Genomic DNA, 25,140 nt, shown 5'->3' on the forward strand with positions numbered 1-25,140 from the left:
GAGTAGTTTTTTCACCAAGTACTTTTTTACTCTTACTCAAGTAATTATTTGGATGACTACTTTTTACTTTTACTTGAGTCATATTATTCTGAAGTAACAGTACTTTTACTTGAGTACAATTTTTGGCTACTCTACCCACCTCTGGCCATGAGTGGAATAGCTAATGCCCCCACAAGGAGACTCACCAGTAGGCACATTAGCCTCACACTAAAATTAGAGGAACCTCACCACTGTGCCATGGCTGCAATACAACGTTTCTTGTAAGGAAGAAAAAGATACATTTGGTTACTTTGTTTGCAATAAATGGAATGTGAATTCAGAAAAGTAGCTGTTCAAAACGTGTTTATGTGGTGTCTATTCTTTACCTGTCCCTGTGACATATTCCTTCTATTGACTGTTGCGCATATTGTGAGCTGGAATGTTGTGAGGGGTTTTTTGAGAGTCACTAACAGGATTAAAACTAGGTGTGACATTGTATGAATACCGTAGCAGGCTGAAGAGCCTCCTGAGTGCAGCCATTCAGTCAGGCTGTAAGAACCTTCAGGGGGAGCGTTTATAACAGTTGCTATTTTTCAAACAGTGCGTGGACATGGCCTCAGCATGGAGTTAACCCGACACACCAACAAGTACTTTAGAAAGACCTGAGAGGGGGTGTAAATAAATGAACAACTCCAGTCACATCCCTGCGTTGCTATTTAAAGTTATTTCTCTTCAACAAATTCTTTAAAATATTTATATTATTCAAAGTTTACCTTTTGTTCTCTTTGTATAATGCAGCTAAAATTCTTCATCCTTTTTGAGACAAAAAAAACATTAAGTCGTTGTGTTTACTACAAAAAATTAAATCATAATGAATTAGTCTGGCTTAAATGTAAACACTATTACTGCCAAACTACCTAACACAGCCAAGTTGATTGATTAGAGTGTAGTTCATAGCTACACAATGTTGTACGCATTAATCTCAAGCCCTGAAATTTTTTTGGTCAGTTTGCCACAAATACTGTGACTATGCCATTTGATGGTCCGGATAACAATCAATATATATTTAAAAGTACAACAACAAAGAAATTCAACAAGTGTGGCATTGTGAACAAGTGTTGCTTTGTACAGAGTGAGTTTGTAGGAAAATTCAAACTTAGCATTTTAACAAGCCACCAAAGCACACTTCTTAAACAATACATCCTAGCGGAAGACAAATTACTTTGGGTTCCTGCAGGGTGCCCTTGGGGAAGCTCTTAACATAACCAAACCCCTGCACCTGGGGGAAATTTATGTTGTGGATCTTTGATGACATTTGCAATTTAATTTTTATTGCACAGCTGATGGATGTAATAAACCAAGATAATTAACACAAAATAAACTGATTACCTCACCAAAAGTTATTTTGTTCATCTGGGACTACAGTTACAACACAAGGACACATATATATTTATAGTCAATGTACTGTAAAAAGCAACACACTGTAAGACACAAGCTTATTTACATAACACAAACAAAGGTAGCATTGTGCATTAAGAATGATATTTTAACAGGAGATGGAAATATTACATTATTACAATAACATTTACACAGGACTGAAGCAACTCTTTGATGCTCTTTGGTCTTTTGGTGTTGGGTGTGAATGATCAAGGCTAGAGAGTGAGATCTCTCAAACACAAACACTGGTAGATAATGCAGAACAAGAACAGTAAGCTGCAGTACTCAAATAAAAGTTGACAAGCATCGTATACGTAAAAATTTAAATCTGTAATTTTTGGAACTGGATCCAAGCAGAGCAAGAGGTAAGCTAAATAATGCTATTCCAGTGCAACTGAATAATGAATGCTGCCATTACCTAACATTAGTCGAGTTATTTCAGGTGAGTGAAATACAGCAATTGTTTTCCATAAATGTACTTCATATAATTCGGAGACCATTAGCTTCGAATAATGAATCGCAGAACTTTCCTTTCACACTGAACTTAACACCCGAAAAAACCATCTTAAAAGAGAGGTAAGTGATTTTTATTTGGAGGCATATAAATAATTAATCTGTCCCTTTAGTCAGTGTTGCATTCAGGGCAGGTCAGGTGGCTTCTTACAAAACGGGCACAAACTGAAATCTCTCAGCTCTTTTATTCAAACTTCTTGAAACAGTTTTGTGTAGAGCGTCTTGAGTAAACAGAAGAGAGTGACACTTTCATCTGTTTTGTTTTACATAAAAGCTGATTGCTCCATTTTGTACAGCCAGAAATAAACCGCTTTGATTACATGCTATGGCAGTTGCACAAAGGTTCTAGTTTTAGAGTATAGTTATACAGTATATCCCCTCTCACTAAAGACCACTAGAACTACAATGCAGTGTCCTTACATGACACTCACGGCTCCAGAGGCCTCTCAGTCTTTTCATGTGCAGTGGACTTGTTTCTCACATTGCCTATAAGGAGGTATCAAGTAAAGAACAACCAGACACATTCACAGAAGACTAAAGCCACACACTGCTGTAATCTCTGCTCGAGGGCACACAATCACACTCTCATACTGCCGAAACTGCCTCAAAGTCACTACTCACAGGAGACTTTCAGGGAAGCAGAGTAAAAACAAAGGTGAGGTGAGAAAAAAAAATTAGTTTTGACAGCTTAGTCTGGATGTGGTGTCAGCCAAGATTCTGCGGCACATCATCTACACCGTTTAATGCTCCTTCACTACTTTTTCTCCTTTTAGTTCAGATATTTTTAAATTATTGGTATTGATATGTCCACTTAATTGCAGTGGTCTGCCCCAGGGAAGTGGAGTACTGCAATTTCTTCCAAAGTACAGAGAGAAAATGCTTCTAAAAACAGCTTTTCAAGAGACCATATGGTTTGCAACTTGCAAAGATATACAAAATAGTAAAAGGATTAGTAATATTTTCAAAATAATCAACTTTTACAGTCACAAGCTTCTGTTGGTGCAAAATGGTTTTTATTGTCATTTCACATTTTCTTACACTGCTACTGAAATTAAGTTAACTCTAGAAAATTCAGCCTCTTTTTATAGCTTGATTTAAACCTTTAACTTATGGCTGGAGCATAGTTGTAATTGTTTTGTCATTGTAAAACAAATATTGTTACATCAAAACTAAGTTAGAGTATTGTTTTTGGTTCATTTTATGATTTTACCTGGTTTAATTCCAGTTTGCATTGCTAAAGAGAAAACAGAATAAATGTTTTCTTTTACTTTCATCATTAGAGATTGGTTCTCTAAAATCATATGTATATATGTTACAAATACCCTTGATAGACAGCCTTAAATACAGACTGAAAATTACAGGGGTTTTAACTCTAAGTGGAGCTATTCTTGTCTAACTCTGGATGGTTGTCTTGATCATTATGATAGTTATGTTGTATGTATTATCTTTAGTACATACTTCAGTTTTATATACATTTCAGGCCTACATTCAGTGATGTTGTTTCAATGCTGTCAGTCCCCAGGACCCACCGGTTGGTCTAGGGCAGCATGGTATGGTTAAAAACATCATATTGAAATTATTTTTAAAGATATTGCAATTGCGGTTTATGATCATGTGAGAATGATAAACTTTTGCATCAGAATTCAAATTGTCACTATACAAAACCATGGAAATCATGAATGATGTGAAATGTTTTGGGGTCCGTAGCAAACAAACATGCTTTCTTAAATCTAGATAACAAGATTTATAGATCAGGGCACCTCTGCGGCTCTACAGTACTTCCTTATAATGCTGTTTGTCACACATTTGACCTTTATTAAAAAAAATTACAGCTCTTGCTCTCTGCAATTTGCATGATGCACTTATGCGATATTTGGAATAATTGTGCAGCCCTAAGTGGGCAACAAATTGTAGTGTTAAACTTGTGTTTGATGTTATATTGTAATTATTATGTTTATGTTTAATGTAGGTTGAAAATAAATTACAATATTATAGAACATTTGGACCTGAACAAACAAACTTGAGTTAAATGAGTCATATTATAAAAGTCTTCCCACCTTTTATTTGATCAACTGCAAACAAAGTAATGTGCATTCATTGTTTCAATGCCATATTTCTGCTCTTTGGCTTAGGTGAGATTGTTTTGAGTACTTCTCCAGTTGTAAATGAAACTGAAAGTGAAAAGGTCCACATCTTTCCTTGTTAAACATCCTCACTCTACCACCTACCACCACACCGTATTATGTTCTCAAATTTAAGTTGTTTTTGCTTACAAGCCAATGTAAACATGCCAAAATATCAGTTACTTTTCAAAATCCACGTGAAACACTCTTCACATCAGCATGAATTAGATCCACCACACAGCACTTATTCAAAAAGAAAATATGTCTCCGTTAAAGCTGGTTGGCCTCCCATTACTTCCTTCTTCCAAAACAGTGGTGAAGAATGCCAGGAGCAGATGCCAGGAGTTGAGTTTTTAAAAAATTAAAACAAATTATGACTGGTGTGTTAATTGCATGCCAAGTTAATGGGAGCACACAATGCCAGTGTGGTACCATATGGTACCATATGACCTATTGCTGACAGCCAATGTAGTATTTAAAAGGCAATTTTTTAAATGGAGAACAATAAGGGAAAAAAACAGTATCACCAATCTGTCTCTGGCCTAGCTCAGCTAAAAACACAAAAACACAGAATCTGTCAGCATGTGGCTTTCACTACTGAGCCTGTTTGTAACCAGTATCGACACCTGTGTCTCTGCTCCGCTCCGTGTGTCCCCGCCCTTGGTGAAACACACAAAGAGCTGAGCAAAGAGACAAAGAACACAGTACACACTCTCACACTGAACTGAAATTAAACAAATGCAAATACATTAGGTTAATAATCTAAATAAAATTATTAATTAATATTAATTATAAAAAAGTATCAATAAAATCTTTCCCCAGGATACATCGATAGTGACTTTACTGTGTCCTTTTGGAACTGAATGCGTCAGAGATGCAGGACCTACACCTAGCAAAATCACTGTACTTTCGATTTTTTGCACTGACCATGCATTAATGCTTCAGGTTTTTACATATTTCAATTGGAGTGCATTTTTGTTGCAGTCATAGTATGTCCTCAAGATCAGAGTAATGAGTTTGTTCGCCCTTTCTGCTTTAACCCCCTGTAGCAGACGAGAAAATCTGCATAGGGAAAAACACACTGCCATCACATCACAATGGTGCATCGTTTGAAATCTGTAGCACATTAACAGAACCACACAGCATATATTGAATATAATAATAGTAATAAGAATGACACTGTATAAGCTAAGTGTGGGTTTGCAGGAACATCTGTGTGTTATTTCACAGAATACCTCAGCTAAAGAGCCATTTTAGTTTTTATCAGTATAATATCGTCTGTGGGTCACACACTTGTTTATTATTCTTCCCCAGAAATGAGTCCACTGTGACAGACAAGACCACAGATGAAGATGTGCTATCGCCTGCCAAGAGAACAAGAGGCTGGGATGTGCAAAGTAAGGTGAGACTTCAGAAAAATGACTACCTTTTTGGAACGTCAGTGCTTGAAAATAAGACAGGTGGTGTCCACCTGTGTAGATATGCACCTTACTGCCACTGCTGTGCGGAAAATCACAGGTGTGCCTGTCCTAATACAAGGTGCCAATGTTTTGTGGGTTCTAACACACCCCCTCCCTCAATAACCCTTTTTGTGGTACCATTAAGCATGGCACTTATGAAACATTGCCCGGCTGCTGCTGGTATGTGACTCTAGGTGCACTGTGCAGCTCCTTGTTGTACGTTAGATGGGTGTGAATAAGATTCCCGAAAAAGACCATAACGCTAAGTAAATATAGGTAGACAAACAGATGTCCATTGAGTAAAAGGTTGGTTGAAACATTCAGGCATGCGACAGTCTTTTTAAATGTGTGAGCTCCCACAGTTTCTAATTTTGTAGGGAATAAACAGGGATATTTGAAAATGAAAAGCCAGGTGAACACAGGCTGGGACTAAAAAGAAAAGATGATACAGGCCTTAACGCATGGAAAAAAGGTACATCAGGTACATGGTGTTAATGCTTTTATTTCTCGTAAAAAACACCACTAAATATAGCTCCTTTATAAATCACTGCAATGTGCCTGATGGGTCTGTTTTGATGCTGTTTCTCTCTTCTGAGAAATTGGCTTACAGGTAGTAGACATGCTGTATGCACCAAACTCTTCCTGATTAGGTGTAAGTAAGCAAGATAAGTGGGCAGGCAAATAAAAAAGAAAGAGAAAAAAAAAGGAAGCATAGAGGTCAATGTGGGAGGTAAACTGGGACAAAGATGAACTAGAATCTCATTGTAATTATTCTAGCACAGGGTGTGACATGTCTTCTCAGAACACCATGGGAAAGAAGAGGTGTTATGGAGAGTGGGAGTGTGAAAGTTTAAGTTTTGACATAATGCTAATTCCAAAGAGCTCTGCCAGCCAGGGAGTCTGCAGGGAAAAAGAGTGGTGGAGGAGGCGGCAATCACACTTTGCTAACTACATCTCCTACTAATATTGAGAGATACTGGTATGAAATGTTTTTGGTACTGTTTGCTTAGTCAGCATTGTGTTTATAACAATGGGCTGAGGAGAACATGTGTATTAGCTTGTATGATACTTGTTCAGGGCCGTGAGTACTTTTATGGAGGCTTTATAGACAATAATTTCTAGTAAACAACCAACCCTCTGAGGCAATTAGAGCAAAGTCTGGGGCTGCAGTTGTACAGACAATAAATTAGTCAAATGTGTAGTAAATAAAGCATTTGTGCTTGGTTTTTTGGATTCCCCCAAGACCACGTGCTCTATCAGATATATAAAGAGTTTTTCTCTGAGCAGTGGTTTACGCCTTGCTTGGAAGGAATCTAATTTGCCAGCATGCTCTAGCAGTGGCCTCAAGTAATGGTTTTGCTGCTTTATAGCTGGCAAGCTTTTCAATACACCTGAGGAGCACTTTAATTTAATCTATCTCATCAAGATCAATAAATGTGTCTGAACTGTGATTCTTTGGGACATACTGCCCGTTAATAGGCCACAATGATTTTAGAGTGACCATTTCCTACAACCTCATATACGCAGTTTGGTGCTCTGCTATACTGGAAATCAACTCTAATCAAGCTGGAGAGCCACAGCACTGCCAGAATGTGCAAAAGCAAAGCTCTTATGTACATTAACAGCAGCCTAAAAGGACGTAATACAGTATGAAAATACATTTTTGACCCACACAGCTTTCCGTACAGTATGTGGAAAAAAGAAAGATTCTAGAGGGTGGGAGGAGAGGGGTTCCCAAAGCTGAGGAGAAGGCGGAGTTGTGGAAGAGGATAGAAGGTGCATGATCAAAGCCTATATTTTGAAATCACTTACTTCTCCATTAGTTTGATTAATGGGGCCAGCCTCACAGTCAGACAGAGGCAAGGGGCTTGAAAAATGATGCAATTACTGCTTTTTGAATAGAGGGCTGAAAAGGCCTGCTTGAAAGGAGGATCTGGAGGAGATTCTACAGGGCATCCTGGACAGTAGACTACCTCCTCTTCATCCATCTATCCCCCCTGCCACATACCCTGAAGCCCCACAGCACTACTATAACCCTTCCCCTCTGAGGCATCTCTCATCAGGCTTAGTGGCATGCTTCACTGATACTCTCTAAGCTGAGGGAGCATAGTATAAAATGTGATTAATATGTATCTGCAACATCTTTCAGTGTTTGTGTCGCCCTTTGTTTAATACTCAAATGATGCTCCACTCCATTCCCTCAATGGATTCTTTGTTCACTTAATAGTTTGTTTTGTATTTCTGCACATTTATAGTAATATTCATCTTACTGTACAAACATAATATAAAATATATTAAGAATATTATGTAAAGCTTTTGAGAAATCAGCTGTAATAGAAAAGTCTCAAGTGCCACTTATGAAGATGTTTCAATAAATATTATGACAGTAATCTCCAAAGGCTTTAAAATCAGGTCCACTTTAATTGGAAATAATTACACATAATGCATACAACAAAGGAAGCCACCATATCCTCTTTTCATACCCTATCTATCTGCGTTACAAAGAACAACAGAGGACTGTAAAAATTGGGTGGGTGTTTTAGCCAGTGTGGGTTGTAAATTTAATAAAAGGGACAAACCTGATCAGTGAAATAAACTGTTAGGAGAATATAGGTAATTACGTGGAGAAACAAATTACTCTGACAGACTTTTCATCTGGACATGAACCTAGATGAGCTTCACAGAGGATTTCGCCGAGACAGTAATACCCACATTGTATAAGTCTAACTCCTCATTTGCACCGCTGTGTGTGGGAGGCAGTCAACGAGAGACTATGTGAGAAATTGGTCAGTTAGATCCAAGTTAGTTAATTAGCTCAATCATTGCACCAATGAGAACGAGAGGAAGAAATTAAAGAATAAAATGAAGGAAGACAAAGAAAGAGGGGCATGTGAGGCAGAATTCATACTTGTCAAAATCTTCAGTGTATTGGAGTTTTCAGCTGAGTGCAGCAGGTACATGGCAACTCTTCTGGAAAGTAGAAAGGGCAGGAAAACCTTTACTTTTATTCTGCAGTTCTTAAATGCCACCTAGTCTGTGCAGCTTTGGATAATAACTACTTTTCACCCATTCTCTGTTGTATCTATGATTACATTTTGTGCTCTGTTGGGTTGTCCTGATTATTACAATAATGACACAGCAAATGTCTATTTTCCTGCAAGTCTTGGAGACCTCTGAACTCTTCAGTTTCTTTATCTGTTTGGGGTAAAATCACAGCCACATCAGCCATGGTTGAATGTAGCACCACACAGACCTGTGATGTTATGCCAGTTTTGAAACATGGGGATACAGAAAAAAAGTGAAAGCGCTGTTGGGATCCCTCTTTGGAGGAAAGTGAACAGTTTAGAAGGGCAGATGGATAGAAGCAAAAACAACAAAAAAGTGGATTCACAGCTTCATGTAATACATTTCTAACATGATCCAAATTTTAATTTGACGGAAGACTTGTTGGCATGATAATACTGTAAATATTTCAGCACTAGGCTACACTACGCTTAAATTAAATACAAGATCTCGCGTAAGTGTTGGCACAATGAATCAAGCAACATTCTTGGCAGAGTGTGAAATCCGAGTTCAAAATATGTCCGCTGTGCTCATTTACACATTAGCATTTACAGTGATTCTCTCCAGAGTGCTCTCTGGGTTTGGGTTTTTACATCGAAATCAGTTAAGGATTTCATTCAATGCTCCCAATGCAAAGTAAATCCGCTAATGAAATTGCAGAAGCACTCACAGCCCTAGGAAACTCCCACAGGCTTGTGGGAATAACTCCACTCAGAACAGCAGGTTTCTGTACTGAGGTGTTGATGATTTGTTGCAAAAATAAAATGTTCATTGAATGATCGGGACTGAATCCATAATGATTATAGATGTGGGGATTTATGTTCCTTCGTAAGCTATTAATGTGTAATTGTCAGTCAAATGACATATTATTGCAAACTTCTCAGTGTGAATGTTGTTTTATTTAGGCCTAAATAAGAATAGTTTCTTGTTTACTTGTGAATTTCTTCATAACCAACAAACCTGAGGCAGATGAACAAATCAGAAACAGCTGCAAGATCAAGCTGTTCCTACATAACATAATTTGTGCTGCTGATATATTTTTAGGAAATTTCACTTCTATAAACTGCACACTGACACTGAGAACAGGTTATAGTCCCTCACTTAATAATGCTACCTGCAAATTGTCACATACAGTAGTTATGCATAAATGAGATACAGTATATGGCCATAGCTTTCAAATGTGGGTGTTAACACAGACCTGCAAAATGAGACATCAAAGGAACATATGAATATGCATGCGCACATGTTGAACACTGACTCATACATATTTGTGTAAGAGCAAAATGAGGAAAGGAAAAAGTAAGCACGTAAAACAGGTAAGAAAGGGGTAATAGGACTCCTGAACTGAAGTTTATATTTATATTCTTTCCACGGGGGCTCTACATTTTCTCCAGAGCCTTTGGACTGTGATAGGCTGTGTGCTGGGTACCAATACAGTACTTGTTTTCCAAGTGGTTGGCTTTGCAATTACCCTTATAACTCTTACTGTATTTTGAGCCTGCCACTTGGGAATTGGGCAATAATCCTGAGCCCACAGCAACAATTTCACAGAGACAGAACGTTCCAACAATATTGTAGGGTTTTGGTATAATTGCATCTCATATTATGCTGCAGGGAGACAAATATACAGAGTGATAAAGCTATTAACATACAGACAAAGTAACTGTTTTTGACTAATCCAATTTAACAAGAATATGAACTACACAAGTGTTTTGCAAAACCTTGGAAATGGCTTTAGAATGTCTCTAAACACACAAAAAAATCATTATTAGACATATAGGAGTGCACTTAAGTTCTAACCTGCCTTGTGCTCTAATCCTACTGTTACTGACTTACTGAGACCAAAAGAGAACAACAGGCTCTGAGAGAACAACTCTGCTATTTAAAGGGATTCTGACACTCATGTACAACTCTAGAGGTCACCAGATAAATGAGATAGACTTCACCGGGTGCCTTTTACGAGATTAACCGTTTTCCCTCCTGAAGAAAAGAATAAAAATTACCCAAGAGGTTTACTGTTTCAATAATGCTAAGCATGACTCATAATCGCAAACATCAATCAAAGTTTATCACCCAGAGGGGTTTTTGTTCTATACACCTGACTGTATTACTGAGCTATAGCATCAAGGACCAAGGACATGGTCAGAGTGATCACAGAGGCTCGAGGCAGGTCAATTTTGTGCCAGTGGTGCAAATATGGTATTGTTGTTTTTATCACTTTCCTCATTATGGGAATCTCTTTTACCAGCACCACCATCATCATCATCATCGTCATCATCATCATCAGTAGCACAGTCTTTAAGTTATTTACCCTTTGAAGGCTCTTTCCCACATTTTACAAAGTCCGCTGACACTGATTAATGTGATGGGATAAGCCATCACCTCAAATACACCATACTTTTAATTCTCCAGTGTTACTTATGAAAAGGCAAATTATTTATGAAAAGCTCTTTAACTTCACCAGATGATTCATACTTTGGAAAGTAATAACAATCCATCAAGTAAAGAGCTTGCCAACTGCCCCGGTTTCAATTTTAATACCAAAGTTTGGATATACAACCATTTCTCTTGATTATTCCACCCTCCCATGAAATATGTACCAGAAGAGGTGGTTTTATTTAGATTTTGTTGCAGTATAAAGTACTTTGTTACAAAGTGCTGTGCTCTTGAAAGTAACATATTGTATGCAAAGGCAAACACATTCTGAATATTTCAAACTCACGGCCCACAGAACGTGACAGTTTCTCACCAGCTCCCACAAGGTACCATTAATTGATCAAGGACAGAGAGGGAGCTATCTATTATTTACCTGTCAAACTGTAGCATTTATTCATCACGCAAAGCAATTAATGTTTTCTCTGTGTGCGTACAGTCTCTCCATCCATGGTAGTAACGCTTAGCTTATTATGGAGAAAAAATTTAATTTAGTCACACAAAAAATAAATTGTTTTGCTGCAAGCCAGAAACAGGATTTAAATTCTTTGTTGGAGTATACATGGGCTTCAAAATGACACTCACACTACAACACATCTGTTACAAATATTTGGTTCTATTACTGTGTACTGTACACATTATAGTTACCAAATTACTGCAGGTGAATAAAGACTGTGTATGAATCTATGCCCTAATGTATCTGTCTGTAACACAACCAGAGAGATGACAGAACAAACAAAGAGAGAATATTACAGAACAAAACTAGTTTGTAGAGCGTGTGAGTAGAAATGAACAGAGGAAGAGAAATGGAGACACAGACAAAAGTATACAGTGCAATAAGAGAGGAGACAAAATGAGATGAGGATATGGGGGAGAAAAGCAAGGGCAGAAAGATAAAGTGCTCGTGTAGAGAGAAACACGAAACCATTAAGATGGGAAAAATATAAAGAGGAAAAGAGGGAATGTCCTGTAACAGGGACAGAGGGGGAAAGAGACAAAGAGAGAGAGAGAAGGAGGGAGCAGAGGGCAGAGGAGGATGAGATGTAGGACAATGATAGATCGTTTTCTGGCAGGCTCAATTTGTCACGCTGTTATTGGGAGGAAAATGAAATAGAGGAGCAGCAGTGAGGGTCAGAGGGAGAGGACAGGGGTCCAGAGGTGGGAGCGTTAAGCCAGGAGGGAGCAACGCCAGCGGACGGTAAACGAGATAAACTTCGCACACCTCTTCACCTCTGGCCTTCAATGGATGATCACTAGAGGTTACAGCGCTCTGATGACTCCATCCCAGTAACCAGTGCTCCAACATACTGGTGCCACCACCACTGGTGGACTAATTGATGTTTCAACATGATTTCAAAGAGCTTACTGTATGTGTATGTGTTTACTTGGATTAATATACTTTAATTTATCTGGACCAACCTGAAGTTAAACCTGCAGGTTGCTGGTGTGTTTGATGGATGCATTTTGCTTTCTATTTAGTTATTTAGAGATACACTTTTGCACTATTTGTTAAGGGACCATGCCACAATTTTTATGCTTCATGATCAGTTTACTTATCATAGGGAGGCTGAGCCTGTGAAAACATCTTCTGTCGCTCTCGAGGAGCTTTGGCAAGTCTGAAAAAACAACCTTGATGGCCATGGTTGGGAATTCAAATTCATAAGAGAAAGCCTGGGTTGCAAACTGGGGATGTGGAGTTTGAAATACACAGGCAATTAGGGATTGCATAACAACAGATGCCACTGAATTGAATTATGGGAAGTGTAGGATCCCGTTTGGGGCTTAAAGGGGCAGTATATCTTGACCTCTGCTGTACAGATTCTGACCATTATTTTTATAATCGGTTTCTTGCAAGTACTTCAATTTTATGGAATTGCAATACTTAATCACTAGATTCCCCCCCTTAAAGTAATGTGTTTTTATATTTCCCCAAATTCCCTCCTGGCTCACAGTTGAGAGTTAAGTTTCAAGACATCAACACAGTTTGCAGTTGAGTTTTTAATTTTATTCAGCACAAAGTGGTTTTCTCTGTGTGCACTGCAGGTTGTCTGTACCCCATGGTAGTAACACTTGGCACGTTATGTATAGAGAAGGATTTGAGCTGTTATGGAGAAAAATCTAGAAATGTGGGCAATTGGGGGTAATTTTGTGTGCTATGATTTAGTGAAAGAGATTGGACTTCAAGATGGGCAGTGACATTTAACACTATTTACACACACATTGCATTAAGAGTTTTTGGCTGAAGCTAGTTTGTATCCACTGTCCTTGGTTAGCCAAATAACACATATTGTAACAAAACCTAGAATTTTAATTCATACATTTTCAAATATGAACAGTAGTAAATACAAACAAATTCAATTATGTGAGAACTTCTTAAAGCAAGGATATTGTAATTTATAAGGAGCTGCCGGAGCTAGTATAGTCTCGCGATATCAGAAGACCAGCACCTACAAATCGTCTGAGGTTTTATAAATGAAAAGTAGTAATAACAAACAAACCTATGCTCCTTACTTCAAGGACAAGCCTTACCTGAAACAACGCTCTCCCCCCATTCGCCTCTGTAGTGAAACAAACTGCAGATATATCTAATCACTTTGTAACACTGAAATCCTTTTCAAACACTGAAAATGGATATCACAAGCGACATTATATGGAACGACAGTGTTTACAAGCACACAACTTCTACATGCCAGCGACCTAAAGACTTTGCATTAAACCCTCTAATTGTTTACACCCAGTTTTAGCAACAAAAGAGAAAATCCTCAGTCTCTATTGAGTGAAGCAAGTCCAACCGTAGCATAACTGGACCCAAAATATGTTTGAACTAAAAATGGGGACGTCACCCATCAACTAGTATGTACTAGGATATTCGTCTAAAGAATAATGCAATCAGTAAACATTAAAATCCCTGACTGCACCCCTGACTGTTTATACAGCACAGATAATTTTGATACTGTATAATCTCTCATATGTCCTCTATTTAAAACTTTATCTGCACTCTCCCTGCTAAGTACTGGCCTTCTCTAATGTGTTGCTTTGGTTGTCACCTCTATAAACTCAACCAACCTCTGATTCCAAATGATGCCACTCAACCAATAACACACCACAGCCTTCATTTGTATTCTGGGCTACTCTAATTGAATCTTCTGGGTGGCTGCAAGTGTGTTTTGCTAGGGTGTTAAAAAAAAATCAGGCTGGAAAGTTCTTTTGGAGCTTTGTAATTATACCTGGCCTCACTCATTAGCACTAAGGGAGGGGGTGTAGACAGAACTGGCAGTGATGGATCTGGGGAAGGAATGAGGGGTGATGCAGTGAAGGTGTGCATGTGTTTGGGCATCCTTCTGTGTGTGTGCATGAATGCAAAGGATATTGTTTGTGCCAGCACTACGCTCCCCTGCACCAACACCAAGCGCTCTGTGTCAGGTTAATGAGTCATGCTGGGATAAACACTTCCAGGTCATGGCCAGCTTTATTCCGTCTGAGAGAGGAGAGGAAGTCCAGGTGCCAAGACACAACTGTGCAAAAATATTTTGAAAAATGTGAGAAACAGACCATGGAAACTAAGCATAGCTACAAGAATCTAATGATTGTGATCATTTTTCATAACAAATTATATCTTAGTGGGACCTGAGAAATGCTGTCAAAAGATTGAGCAACAATAAAAACTGGGTAAAAACTGAAAAAATAAGCAAACAAAAAAGTACTGGGCACAATTAATGGAGACAATCTAGACTCAGGGAATATAAGCTCTTACTGCTGAGAGGTGTTGTGGGTGGGAAATTGTTTTTAGACCTCTACAGTATGTATGCTAACAAGGAATAACATTTGAATTGAAAACATGGCACATAGAGAGTGAACAAATAATGTTATACTCTTCCTACACATTTTCTAAGTCTGCAGTCTATTATTGGAACATGTAAAAGTGTTCTATATACCCTGTCATCTTCATGTTAAACTAGACACAATCTTCAAATACTCTTCCTTTCTATAGACTTTTCTACCTGTGACACTCTGATGTTGATAAAACAATTGTAAAGGACACAGAAAAGTTACAAAGTGAGTACTTACTGCCAAGAGGCAGCTAGGGCTTTCATGTCAGAAAGATGCGGGTGAAGTCTGTGTGTGAAGTCTGTGTGTGAGACTTGCATGCTTCTATGAGTAGTGTGTGTGTCTATGTTGTGCCCCACAAGCTGTCATGTCAATGGCACTGAATTCCCCAAGCAAGAAAAGCCATCATTGCTGTCTTTTTCCAAAGCACCCCATAATAGCATGTCAACTCGGGCCGCTTTTAAATCACCATCCACAAGTGTTTGTGACAATAAGACGGAAGAGTCCTTGGCATCAAAACACAATTCCTAGCAAGGGCAAATGTGTTTATTACATCTCACACTCAAGTGTCACAAGGGTCCATTTTTAATCAGCGATTCATGGTCTCAATTCTTGACAAGTGAATCTGTTTCCAACACTGCAACCTCGTCTGCCATGCAGTCAAACATGTTCTTAAAGTCCCTTTTCTTGTCATTCAGAAAAGAGACAAAGCAATGTCATTAAAAAGTGAGTGGACAAAACAGAAATCTGCAAAGAATTTCTTACTGAAATAAATCACTTTAATCATCAAGCCAGATTTGTTTAACTCTAGCTGAAGTAATTCTGGCGACCAAGCAAGCAAAGAAAAGAAGGTTTCATGCCACAGTTCTGCTGAATAGCAGACCTGACCTTGAAAGAGTACACAGACAGCTCCAGTATATTTGCTTAGCGATGGCATTCACATTGCGTCCTTCCCTTTTAAATAGTTATTTGGATGTTGAGCAAGATGAATGAGTTGGCAGAGATGGTGCAAAAAGTGGCAGAATGAGGAACAAAGCTAAATACTCAGGAGCACCAACTACATCTTAAAAGAAGACATGAGAAAAATGCAGTAATCCATACCACCAGTCAAACAGGTGAAGGTAATCTATGTCTTGAATCCTCCAGTTCACACAGAGCCCTGCTGACACTGCTGGGCATGTCTACTTTAAACATCGCTTTTATTCAGGATGGAAAACCCAATATACAGGAAAAAAAGAAGTCCCATTTTTATCATATAGTGGCAGAGTGAGGATATTTGCATTTCAATCTGAGCTTTTGTGACAAAATTGAAAAATGATGGTATTTATTCTCAAAGAAAGGTAGTGTATCATGCAATATATCCCACTATGCCACAGTTGAGTCACCAATTTTCTATTCATGCACAAATATAACACAAACATGAGCATTGAGATAGGCTGGTGTCACAATCCATTATTTTTCTACTAATACTAATTCTAGTACTACTACTAACAATAAAAAAAGTTTAATAATAACAGTAAAGCTTGAGAATTATGACCTTTTCTGTGCAATAGGTTAGTATTTTAAAATGTTGTCTGTGAGTTTTGGTGAGTCAATAAAGTTTAAAAGAAGCGATGGTAACATGGTACAATGTAATTTCAGCTGGAAAGAGATGCAGTTTGTTTTCCTAAAAAAAATCAGTTAATTTTAACTGTCACAGGGGGAGAACTGTAGGATAAAAAAAAGTTTTCATCTTTTCCACATTAGATGTGCAACCTGGGTTCACACTTTCATACACATTAAAACCCTTACAGCTGTCAAAATCCATCCCTTAATTATCTCTTAAAACAAAAGCCATCTTTTCCACTGGCTCTAAAATCTTTTTCTACTGTCTGTCAGATACCATACTCAGTGCCAGTAGCTCAGCACTCATCTCTTTTGTCTCTTTTCACTGCCATCTCTTCCATTAGATTTCACCCATTACTGTTTCATACGGAGGTGCTTTATTATGTTGGAGGAGCCCCTTCTAGCTCCCCCATCTCTTTCTCATCTTTGACCTTTCCTCCCTACATCCATCTCCCCCTGTCCTTTACTTCTCTCTCTGCTTTTGTATCCCTCTTATTTGTGCTCTCTCTCTCTCTCTCTCTCTCTCTCTCTGTGTCTCTCTCTCACTCTGTTTTCCTGTCTTCCTCTCTTTACCCTCCTGCCACCCTGTGCAGCATCTCTTTCTCTCTCACACGTTCCCTGGCAGCAGGCAGCAGTGCTTGTCACTCTTGTAGTTTGGTGTAGCGGCTGCACAGGAGGCAGACCTCACCGAGCCTCTCTGCTCCATCCATCAACTGGCCTGCAGAGCTGGCTGCCAGCTGACACAGCCCATTCTGTTTCCCTTCACATCAACACCTTTAGGAAGCTACTGTCCCGCAAGCACAGAGAGAGCAAATGCAATAGAATATGAGAATAAGGAAACATTTAATTTATGTTACTTTACAAAAGCCAATACAGACAAAGGTCTCCACAGGCCTATGAGACTTAATCTTTAACTACAACCGGGAAAAGCTTCCTAATAATAATACACTCTAAATCTAAAAAATGTATTTAATGTTAACATGTATCAGTCTTACCATTAAAGCATACTATTCATTTTAAGAATTCACATTCATTCCAGGTATTTCAATTGCTTAAAGCATTTTAATCAATGTTGGTGAAAATGAATGACTATCTCCCAAAGCCAGAACCCAGAGAGCCAAAAATCTAATTTAGGTGTCTTCAAGATATATAGCTTGGAGCTGCACCGTTGACAATTAATTGGAGAGTGACTTTGGTAACTCATAAAGTGTGTCAAGTTTTTGTACCTAAATGTGCATCGTTTTATGTAAGTGATTTAGCAAATGCTCACTAATACAACCCAAGGACATACAAATCGGACAGTTGAAAGCTTAAAATTTCACTTTATGGCCCTCTAAAAGGCTCGCGTGACTCAAGTGAAGTTCAACTGTCATGAAGGGAACAGAGAGTAGTTGGGTGTCAGGAACGAGGGGACACTAAAGCTGACAGAAGACGCTACATCCTCTCATGGCCAAAATGAACGAGAGGCGAGATGGCAACTGTCTGGACGGGAGAAAACAAGAGCCCAGAATTTCAGCATAAAACCGCAGACACTGTCAATTACATATGCATCTTGTTCAAAGTATGAGAAATGACTGTGGCCTGAGAGTAGACTGTAGAAGTGACAACTGACTTGTGACAGAATATGTTATTCAGGGAAGTAGAGCATGATCAGAATAGAATATGTGACTTAGGATGACTTTTGCTGAAGTACTTATGCTTTTTACTGTTAGTTAGGTGCATTAAGAACTTGGAATTAAAGTTATGGATATTGTCTGGCTATATTAGTCCTTTGATGAACTGTCGGCCTGACAAAGGTGCCTCTCTTTAATCTGCCCAATGCATACTGGGACATTTTTCCCTCATCCCCATCTGACCTTGTAGAGGAATAAGAAGGCATAGACAGATTATGAGAAATGGGCCCCTGGACACAGACATGTGAAAAACGTCCCATATCCCCAACATAGGAGCAAGATAGACAGACAGAGAAGAGTTGTTCGTAGTCATTCTGTGTCTTTTTATAGACGTATTGCATTTTTTTTGTGTCTTGTATTATTTTGCATCTCTTTGTGGTCATCCTGGGTTTCTTTGCTTTCGTTTATAGGTAAAGTAAATGAATAAGCACAGAGTGGGGCAGAGCAGAAGAGAGGAAGAGAAAAAAATAGAGCTGAACAAACTCTGAAATGCACAGATGACAAATACAGAAAAGAGTGGAAAACAGAGCGGGTCTCTGTGGTAAACAGTGCTACCCTGGCACAGCTGATCAATTTCATATAGTTTCACTCACAATGCACAAATCATTGCGGCCACTAATACCACTAAATCTCTTATTTGACCACATTTCTTAACATTTACATTACCCTCACAAAAAAAAGTCGCCTGTGATGATTTTTTGATCCGGCATTCTGTCGACTTCTATCACCATGGCAACTTTACTTTTTTTCTCTTGTGCTGAACCAGTTCATGAGTACTTAACTCTCCAAGGCATCATCATCATTCTCCATTCAGATATTAGCACATTTACATTTTCTCCCCCCAGTAACTCTGGTGGGGAGTTGGTATGCTCTCTGACAACAGTTACCAAGGTATTAATGAAGCTTTGATGAATTAACAAATCTCCACCACTTTTAATATATTAACATATTCACAGGAGCATTTGGGAGCTCTGCTGAATGTGAGGCTGTGCTTATTTCTTAGTCCCCAAGATGCCTTATGTTAATTGTATAAGGAATGATAAAGAGTATAATTGGTGAGATTAAATGCAAACTTATGAGAAGGAAAGATATCTACAGTAGTTTGTGTGTGTGTGTGTGTGTGTGTGTGTGTGTGTGTGTGTGTGTGTGTGTGTGTCTATGTGTACTAAAACAGAATTCATTGACTACAGGGAAAGATCAAAGGAGTATGTCATTAATGAAACTTGAAAGCCTTGGTATACTTTCAACCTGTGAACTGATTTATCTGAATACAAGTCCTTCACTTTTAGATTAATACTGTAGCATTTACATGAAACTAACTGGAATACATGTCAGGTGTTGACCTATTGTTAGTTCAGACTTTTTTCTATGGTATTTGCTCACAATATATAAAAAGATTGAATGAGTCAGCACAATAGATATAAAGAGCGAAACAGTCTATCAAGAGTAAAACCTTTCTGAGACACAGAGGCAATCACATGTTTACAGTATGTCATGTGGATTCTTTAAGGTTTTAAGACAATAAATTCATTATAGACAGGACTGTAGGACATATGGCACAGTATATGTCATTCTCTCTCACTCCAGTGATTTTTAAATGCAAGTGAGCTCCAAATGCAATAAAGACATACATTGGGATGTATTTTAATGCTCCTTTTATAAAGCATTTCAATGCAACATCATGACATTTTAGTTCCCTATATCTATACTCTAACACAAACTCATCTTCACTAAGGAAGATGGATAAGTATAGTTATAGTGGCCTACAGAAATGTCATAACTCAGAGCTTAAGTTTAGTCTTTCTTTTTCATTGCAGGTGACTTTACAGTAAATATGAAAAGGTTCTCCACCATGGAAAGAAAGAAAATACATTGTCAGTGTTCTGTGAACAAGAAAATGAATATAAACCCACAAAAGAAACATTGGGCTTGATACAATATTTCTTTTTATGTTTTTCCAGTCATTAATTTGTAAGCAAGAAACCTTCAGGAATGTGTCAAGTATAGGCTAAAAACAGAATACTGATGTATATTAACTGTAAATGGCCATTTAACAGAAGCCAAATCTTTAAATTTTTTTATATTTTGTTGCTGTCTGGAGGGAGTTCTCTCTTCCCTGTTGGTGCTTTGGTACATCTTTTGCCTGAGTTACCTGAATTAACTTTTGGCCTTCTGCTGAGTGTTTTTTTCTGTTGTCTGTACATCTTTTGCGCAAATTACATTAATTAATTACCTTTATTGGCTTTTTGTTTGTGGTACTTGCAGTGGCTTGTTGAGTGTGGTTGTGTCGGATGTCTCTGGCTGCTTCTGCTCTCACACTGACACCGAGTTTAGAGTGGAGGAAAGAGACAGAGAGAGCTGAAGATGGCTGCACTGTGCATAAAAGCTTTGTGAGTAAAAACAGCTGTGTGACAGCTGACGTAAAAAAGATCAGAACGGATCAATAAAGCTCAGTGTAGCCAATACCAATCAGTTAAAAACCGCCCTGATACTGATTGTTGAGATCGGATGAGGACATCCTTAGTTAATTCTAAAAACCCAAACTCGTTGGTTCACAGTCTCTGTAGTCTTGACCTTTTTCAATGACATAGAAAACTGACCAACCAAGTATCATAAATGGGTTTGTCATATGAATTTGCCTTCTGGTTAACAAAAATCCCTAAATTAAAAAAGTAGATATAGCAACATGTAAAAGACTGGCATGGAACTAAATGAGTGCCATGATGTTTCCTTTCTACAGTGATGTTTGAGGTGGCTGGATGTTTTTTGATTGTATTGTATTGTAGGCTCAGCATGTACTCTAATTACAACGGGTTCACACAACAAATTCACTTCCTTCTACCATAGTCACCAGTGTTACAATTGACCTATCTCGCAATGTCACGAAAGTAAAAAATAATTTGTGTATGCGCCCTATGTTTTGGATCCACTCCAAAATTGAATGGGTTCTGTCTTGGCCCCATGCTTCATCCTTCCACCAAGTTTTATGAAAATCGGCCCAGTAGTTTTTCCGTAACCCTGCTGACAGACAAACCAACAGCACAGAAAACATAACCTTCTTGGCAGAGCTTTGTTACTGTTAAATGGGTGTGTGAATTTTATCTACAACCATATTTTAACAACCTTTTGTCTGCTGCCCTGTATTTGCAGTCCAAATTTTTCATTTGACTTGGAAAATCTTCAGTGTTTTATCAGTGTGTCACTGTCCTTGCCAGATGAAAAAGAAGATTAAGTGTCAGGCTGTGACGTGTTTGCTGGGCAGAACAAGCTACTCAGCGCACTTTTATGTTGCCATATTTTTCACTGTCTCCAACACTGCCAATGCTACGCGAGTCAGTTCTTCAATCATGCCAAAGCACTACAGTATATTATTATTCAACATGATTTGACCGAGTGGTTATCATGAGAAAAACCCCTGCAGATGATTAAAGGAAAACCTTTCATTTCTGAGTGAGGAGAACATATACAAACATATCCCAATTATTTTTAGTTTACTGGTTTTTAGGTCAGTTATGACACAGTAGTTCATCTCGTTTAAATGGTTTTGAGGAGAAGACAGCTAAATGAATGAACTCTGAACTTAGCAAGGTGCAATGAAAGAGGAAAATATGTGCACTGAAGTGGAGAGTTGGATGCATTAACTCCTACGTGTTCCTCTGATTCCAACTGCTATAATTAGCAAACATGACATGGAAGGAGCAAGGTTAGTAACAGCTTCCTAGTTATGATAGTATGAGCTAAGAATGATTCCTCTGTGGCTACAAACAGTTGACTTTGACTTTGTTTGAACTTTGCCTGGGGTTATATGCAGTGCTGCTGATCTGTACAGTAAACAAACCCCCTTCACTGGCAGTACAGTGAAGGCTGAATGGATGTAGTGTTTCTGTTACAGATATTTGTAACATTTGATGCAGAATATCAAGACCTGAAATGTGGTATCAAAGGCAAAACACATGCCAGTCTGATATCTGCCATCTGACTTTTGTTGGAACTCCACATGGGTGCCGACAGGCAGTTGCATCTTGTTTCATCAGTTTTAACAAGGTAAGGGTCACTAGTGTGATCTTAGTGGCAACTTCCAAATTAAAACTAGGCAAATTATCTCCTATTACTAGTTATTATTAAAGGTCCAGTGTGTGATATTTAGGAGCATCTGTTGGCAGAAATGGAATATAATATTCATAGTGGACACCTTTTTGAACCACCATGTTTCTTCAGTAGCCCAGAACAAACAAGTCAAACAATGACTCTAGATAGGGCCTTTCGCAAGTTTCACAGCTACCATAGTTTATTCTACAGGATTTCGGAAGGCTAAGCTGTATTCAAATTGTTGCAATGTGCAACTTCACTGCTAGTCCCAATCCTATACACTTACTAATAAAATGTTTGATCAGCTGTCAGATATCGGGTACAAAGCAAGTATGCTTCCGTTCATGGGTGATCATCTTTATTGAATAAATGCTTGTTTTCTGTCTTGCTCTTTCACGGCTTCTCTGCTTACGTTGCTGATCCCTTCATGCAGATATGTAACCTACCTGGTGGATGAACACCTGTGCACCTCGAGGGCTCATGAGCAGCACAGCCCGCCGCAGAGTGTCCCGGTACCGGTTGAGCTCCTCAGTGCGCATCGTGTTGAAGAGGTCAGAAAAGACTCGGCTGACATTGCGGTCCACCCTCTGCAAGGAAACATCCAGACCCAGCCGAGACGACTGGTCCATAAAGGTTTGCAAACCCCGGATGTCTGAAGGATGAGAAAGAATGACAGAACAGGCGATGAAGGGGTGACAATAGACAGAGAAAGAATAACACTTTATGCAGGTGCCATGTTATACAATACTTTATTCCTGGAGCATTTAATCAGAATTGTGGGTAAACAACCTGTACTTTTCAACACCTGTTGAACCATGTGCAGGTGTTGAAAGTACAGGCATCTTCAGGCTTGGTTCCAAGGGCTTCAAGGCAGGTTTCGTTCTTTGCTCCTGATCTAAAGCGTGACAAAACACAACAAGCACTCCTGTCTTTCTGTTTCCTGGGGTTTACAGGATATGAATCTGCAGGCAGGTGTTGCTGTCCCCAGAGATCTGAGTGTGTGTGTATCTGTGTTCACTATACAGGAAACCACTTAAAAGAACCCTGCGCTGCACACACAAATCAAAAGTGATGTGCAGCAGAGGGCTCACAATAAGCAGACCAATCCCAGCAGTCAAAGGGGGAACAGCAGCCCAGCATGTGCCAAGTCATGCCGCATTGTTAAAGAGAGGCTAGCCAAAATCGCTAGGGCCAGACATCTTTCTGCATTCACAATGGATGTGTGTGTGAGTGTGTGTGTGTATTTGTGTGTGGATGGGTGGGTTTTCCCCTGTTGCACAAGGTTTGATGAGTCATCGAGTGTTCTAGTGCTTTAGTACTGAGAACAGATGATATACAGAGTCATAGAAAGGCAAACTTGCTCAAACATTCATATGGCTCTGTAAATGCACTCCGTGGAAATTTGGGTAATAAGAAAGCCCTTGACCTGGTCTAAGCAGTGAAGCAACATATTGGTACATCACCCTCGTTTCTCAGTCTATACCTCATGGCAAAGTGAAACAGCAATATGACTAAGTACCGTAGGAAGCAAACCATAAAGAATTAGATGCAATGTGCATTGTTTTCCTGCCGTTGCTGTATTGCAATTTACTTTTAGGGTAACATAAATACTCACAAAATAAAACTGTTCAAAGGGCAGAACAAAACATGAAATTAAATCATTCATCATTTTGAAGTGTCACCAAACTCTTACTGCAGCACTCTTCGAAACTCTTCTAATCAAACGCACACGCTTACACATTTCTTTGCTTTCTTTGTCTCTGAATTGAAACGATTACCTTTGGTTGTTGCTTTGGATACAATGGGCAAAAGCTCAAGCTCTGAGTAATTCCCTCCTTTTGTTGGAGAACAAACATAATTTTTAAGAAAATCATGGCTGCAGTAAAATATGTTGATACTGACTAAAGACGAAGCATAGAAACTGATTTCATATTTTTTGTTCAGCGTTAGCCATCTCTATCATACAAAACCCAAAGGGTATAAAAAATAAATATTCTGTAAATTTCTTGTGACTCAATAAGCAAACAAATTACTAACTTGTACACACAAAATAACATGTTGTGGATTTAAAGCCTGTTATAACTTATCCAAGAGGCTTTGCTTTTTGTTGTTTTAGATCATTATTCACACCATGATGTGTATGAGTCTCAACATGCATGAATGTAAAATCTACATAAAGCTGAGCTGAGATTTTCATTGTGACAAAAATCCACCAAGTAAAGGCTTACTAATTCCTTAAAGAACAATGCTGTTCTGATTGGATCAACACAACAAAAGTTCTGATCAAAAAATACTAAAACTTTATTCAGTGGTTACATACTGTAATGTCGCTGTTGGGTGAAAACCATCATGTATCTTCCAAATAGGAAATACAAGAAGAAATATACTGTAACAAACAAACAGAGTTTTTAATCCCATGAAGAGCCGAGGGAAAGCTACCATGCGATAACTACTTGAGGACCCCGATAGAAACATCGGACTTCAAAGTCAGTGTTCCAAACCGGTAGCAGGCTTTTCCATGGGGCAACCGTGTCAGCCATGGACAGGGCTGCAGTAAAGAGGATTAATGTGGAATTAAAGGTCTGATTTCTGGACATGTTTACCCGAGCTTCATTTCTGAACACAAATCTGCTTCTGAAAGTTTTAGATATCAAAACTTTACTCTTCTCTGACCCTACTATCAGCGTCACGCTCTCTCACTCAGACACATGGCAACTTACTCAGTACTCCTGATTTCCCTCTGTCTCTTACCTACTGTATCTTTTACTTAACAGTATGTATCTGTGATCTGAGCAGACAGGAAAGCTAGATCGAGGGAGACTGAGAAATACCCCGTTAAGTTGCTCTAACATCTTTTTCAGCTCTATCTTACTCGAGTTGTAACTAAAGCGGGACCCCCTCTTGAATTGGAGCAATGCCGAAATAAGCATATCATGA

At 38.7% G+C, this 25,140-nt stretch overlaps 1 protein-coding gene across 2 annotated transcripts in view; it reads right to left on the reverse strand.

Moving 5' to 3' along the window:
- Nucleotides 1-25,140, reverse strand: part of grid1a (glutamate receptor, ionotropic, delta 1a) — a 227,203-nt gene that overhangs the window by 55,654 nt on the left and 146,409 nt on the right. For both annotated transcript variants that reach the window (XM_051419827.1, XM_051419836.1), the window contains one exon: nucleotides 22,650-22,855. In XM_051419827.1, coding sequence (XP_051275787.1) covers nucleotides 22,650-22,855 — 206 coding nt within the window. The remainder of the gene's footprint in view (nucleotides 1-22,649; nucleotides 22,856-25,140) is intronic.

The sequence above is a fragment of the Dicentrarchus labrax genome, unplaced genomic scaffold, assembly GCF_905237075.1.
Source record: "Dicentrarchus labrax unplaced genomic scaffold, dlabrax2021, whole genome shotgun sequence".
NCBI classification, from domain to species: Eukaryota; Metazoa; Chordata; class Actinopteri; family Moronidae; genus Dicentrarchus; species Dicentrarchus labrax.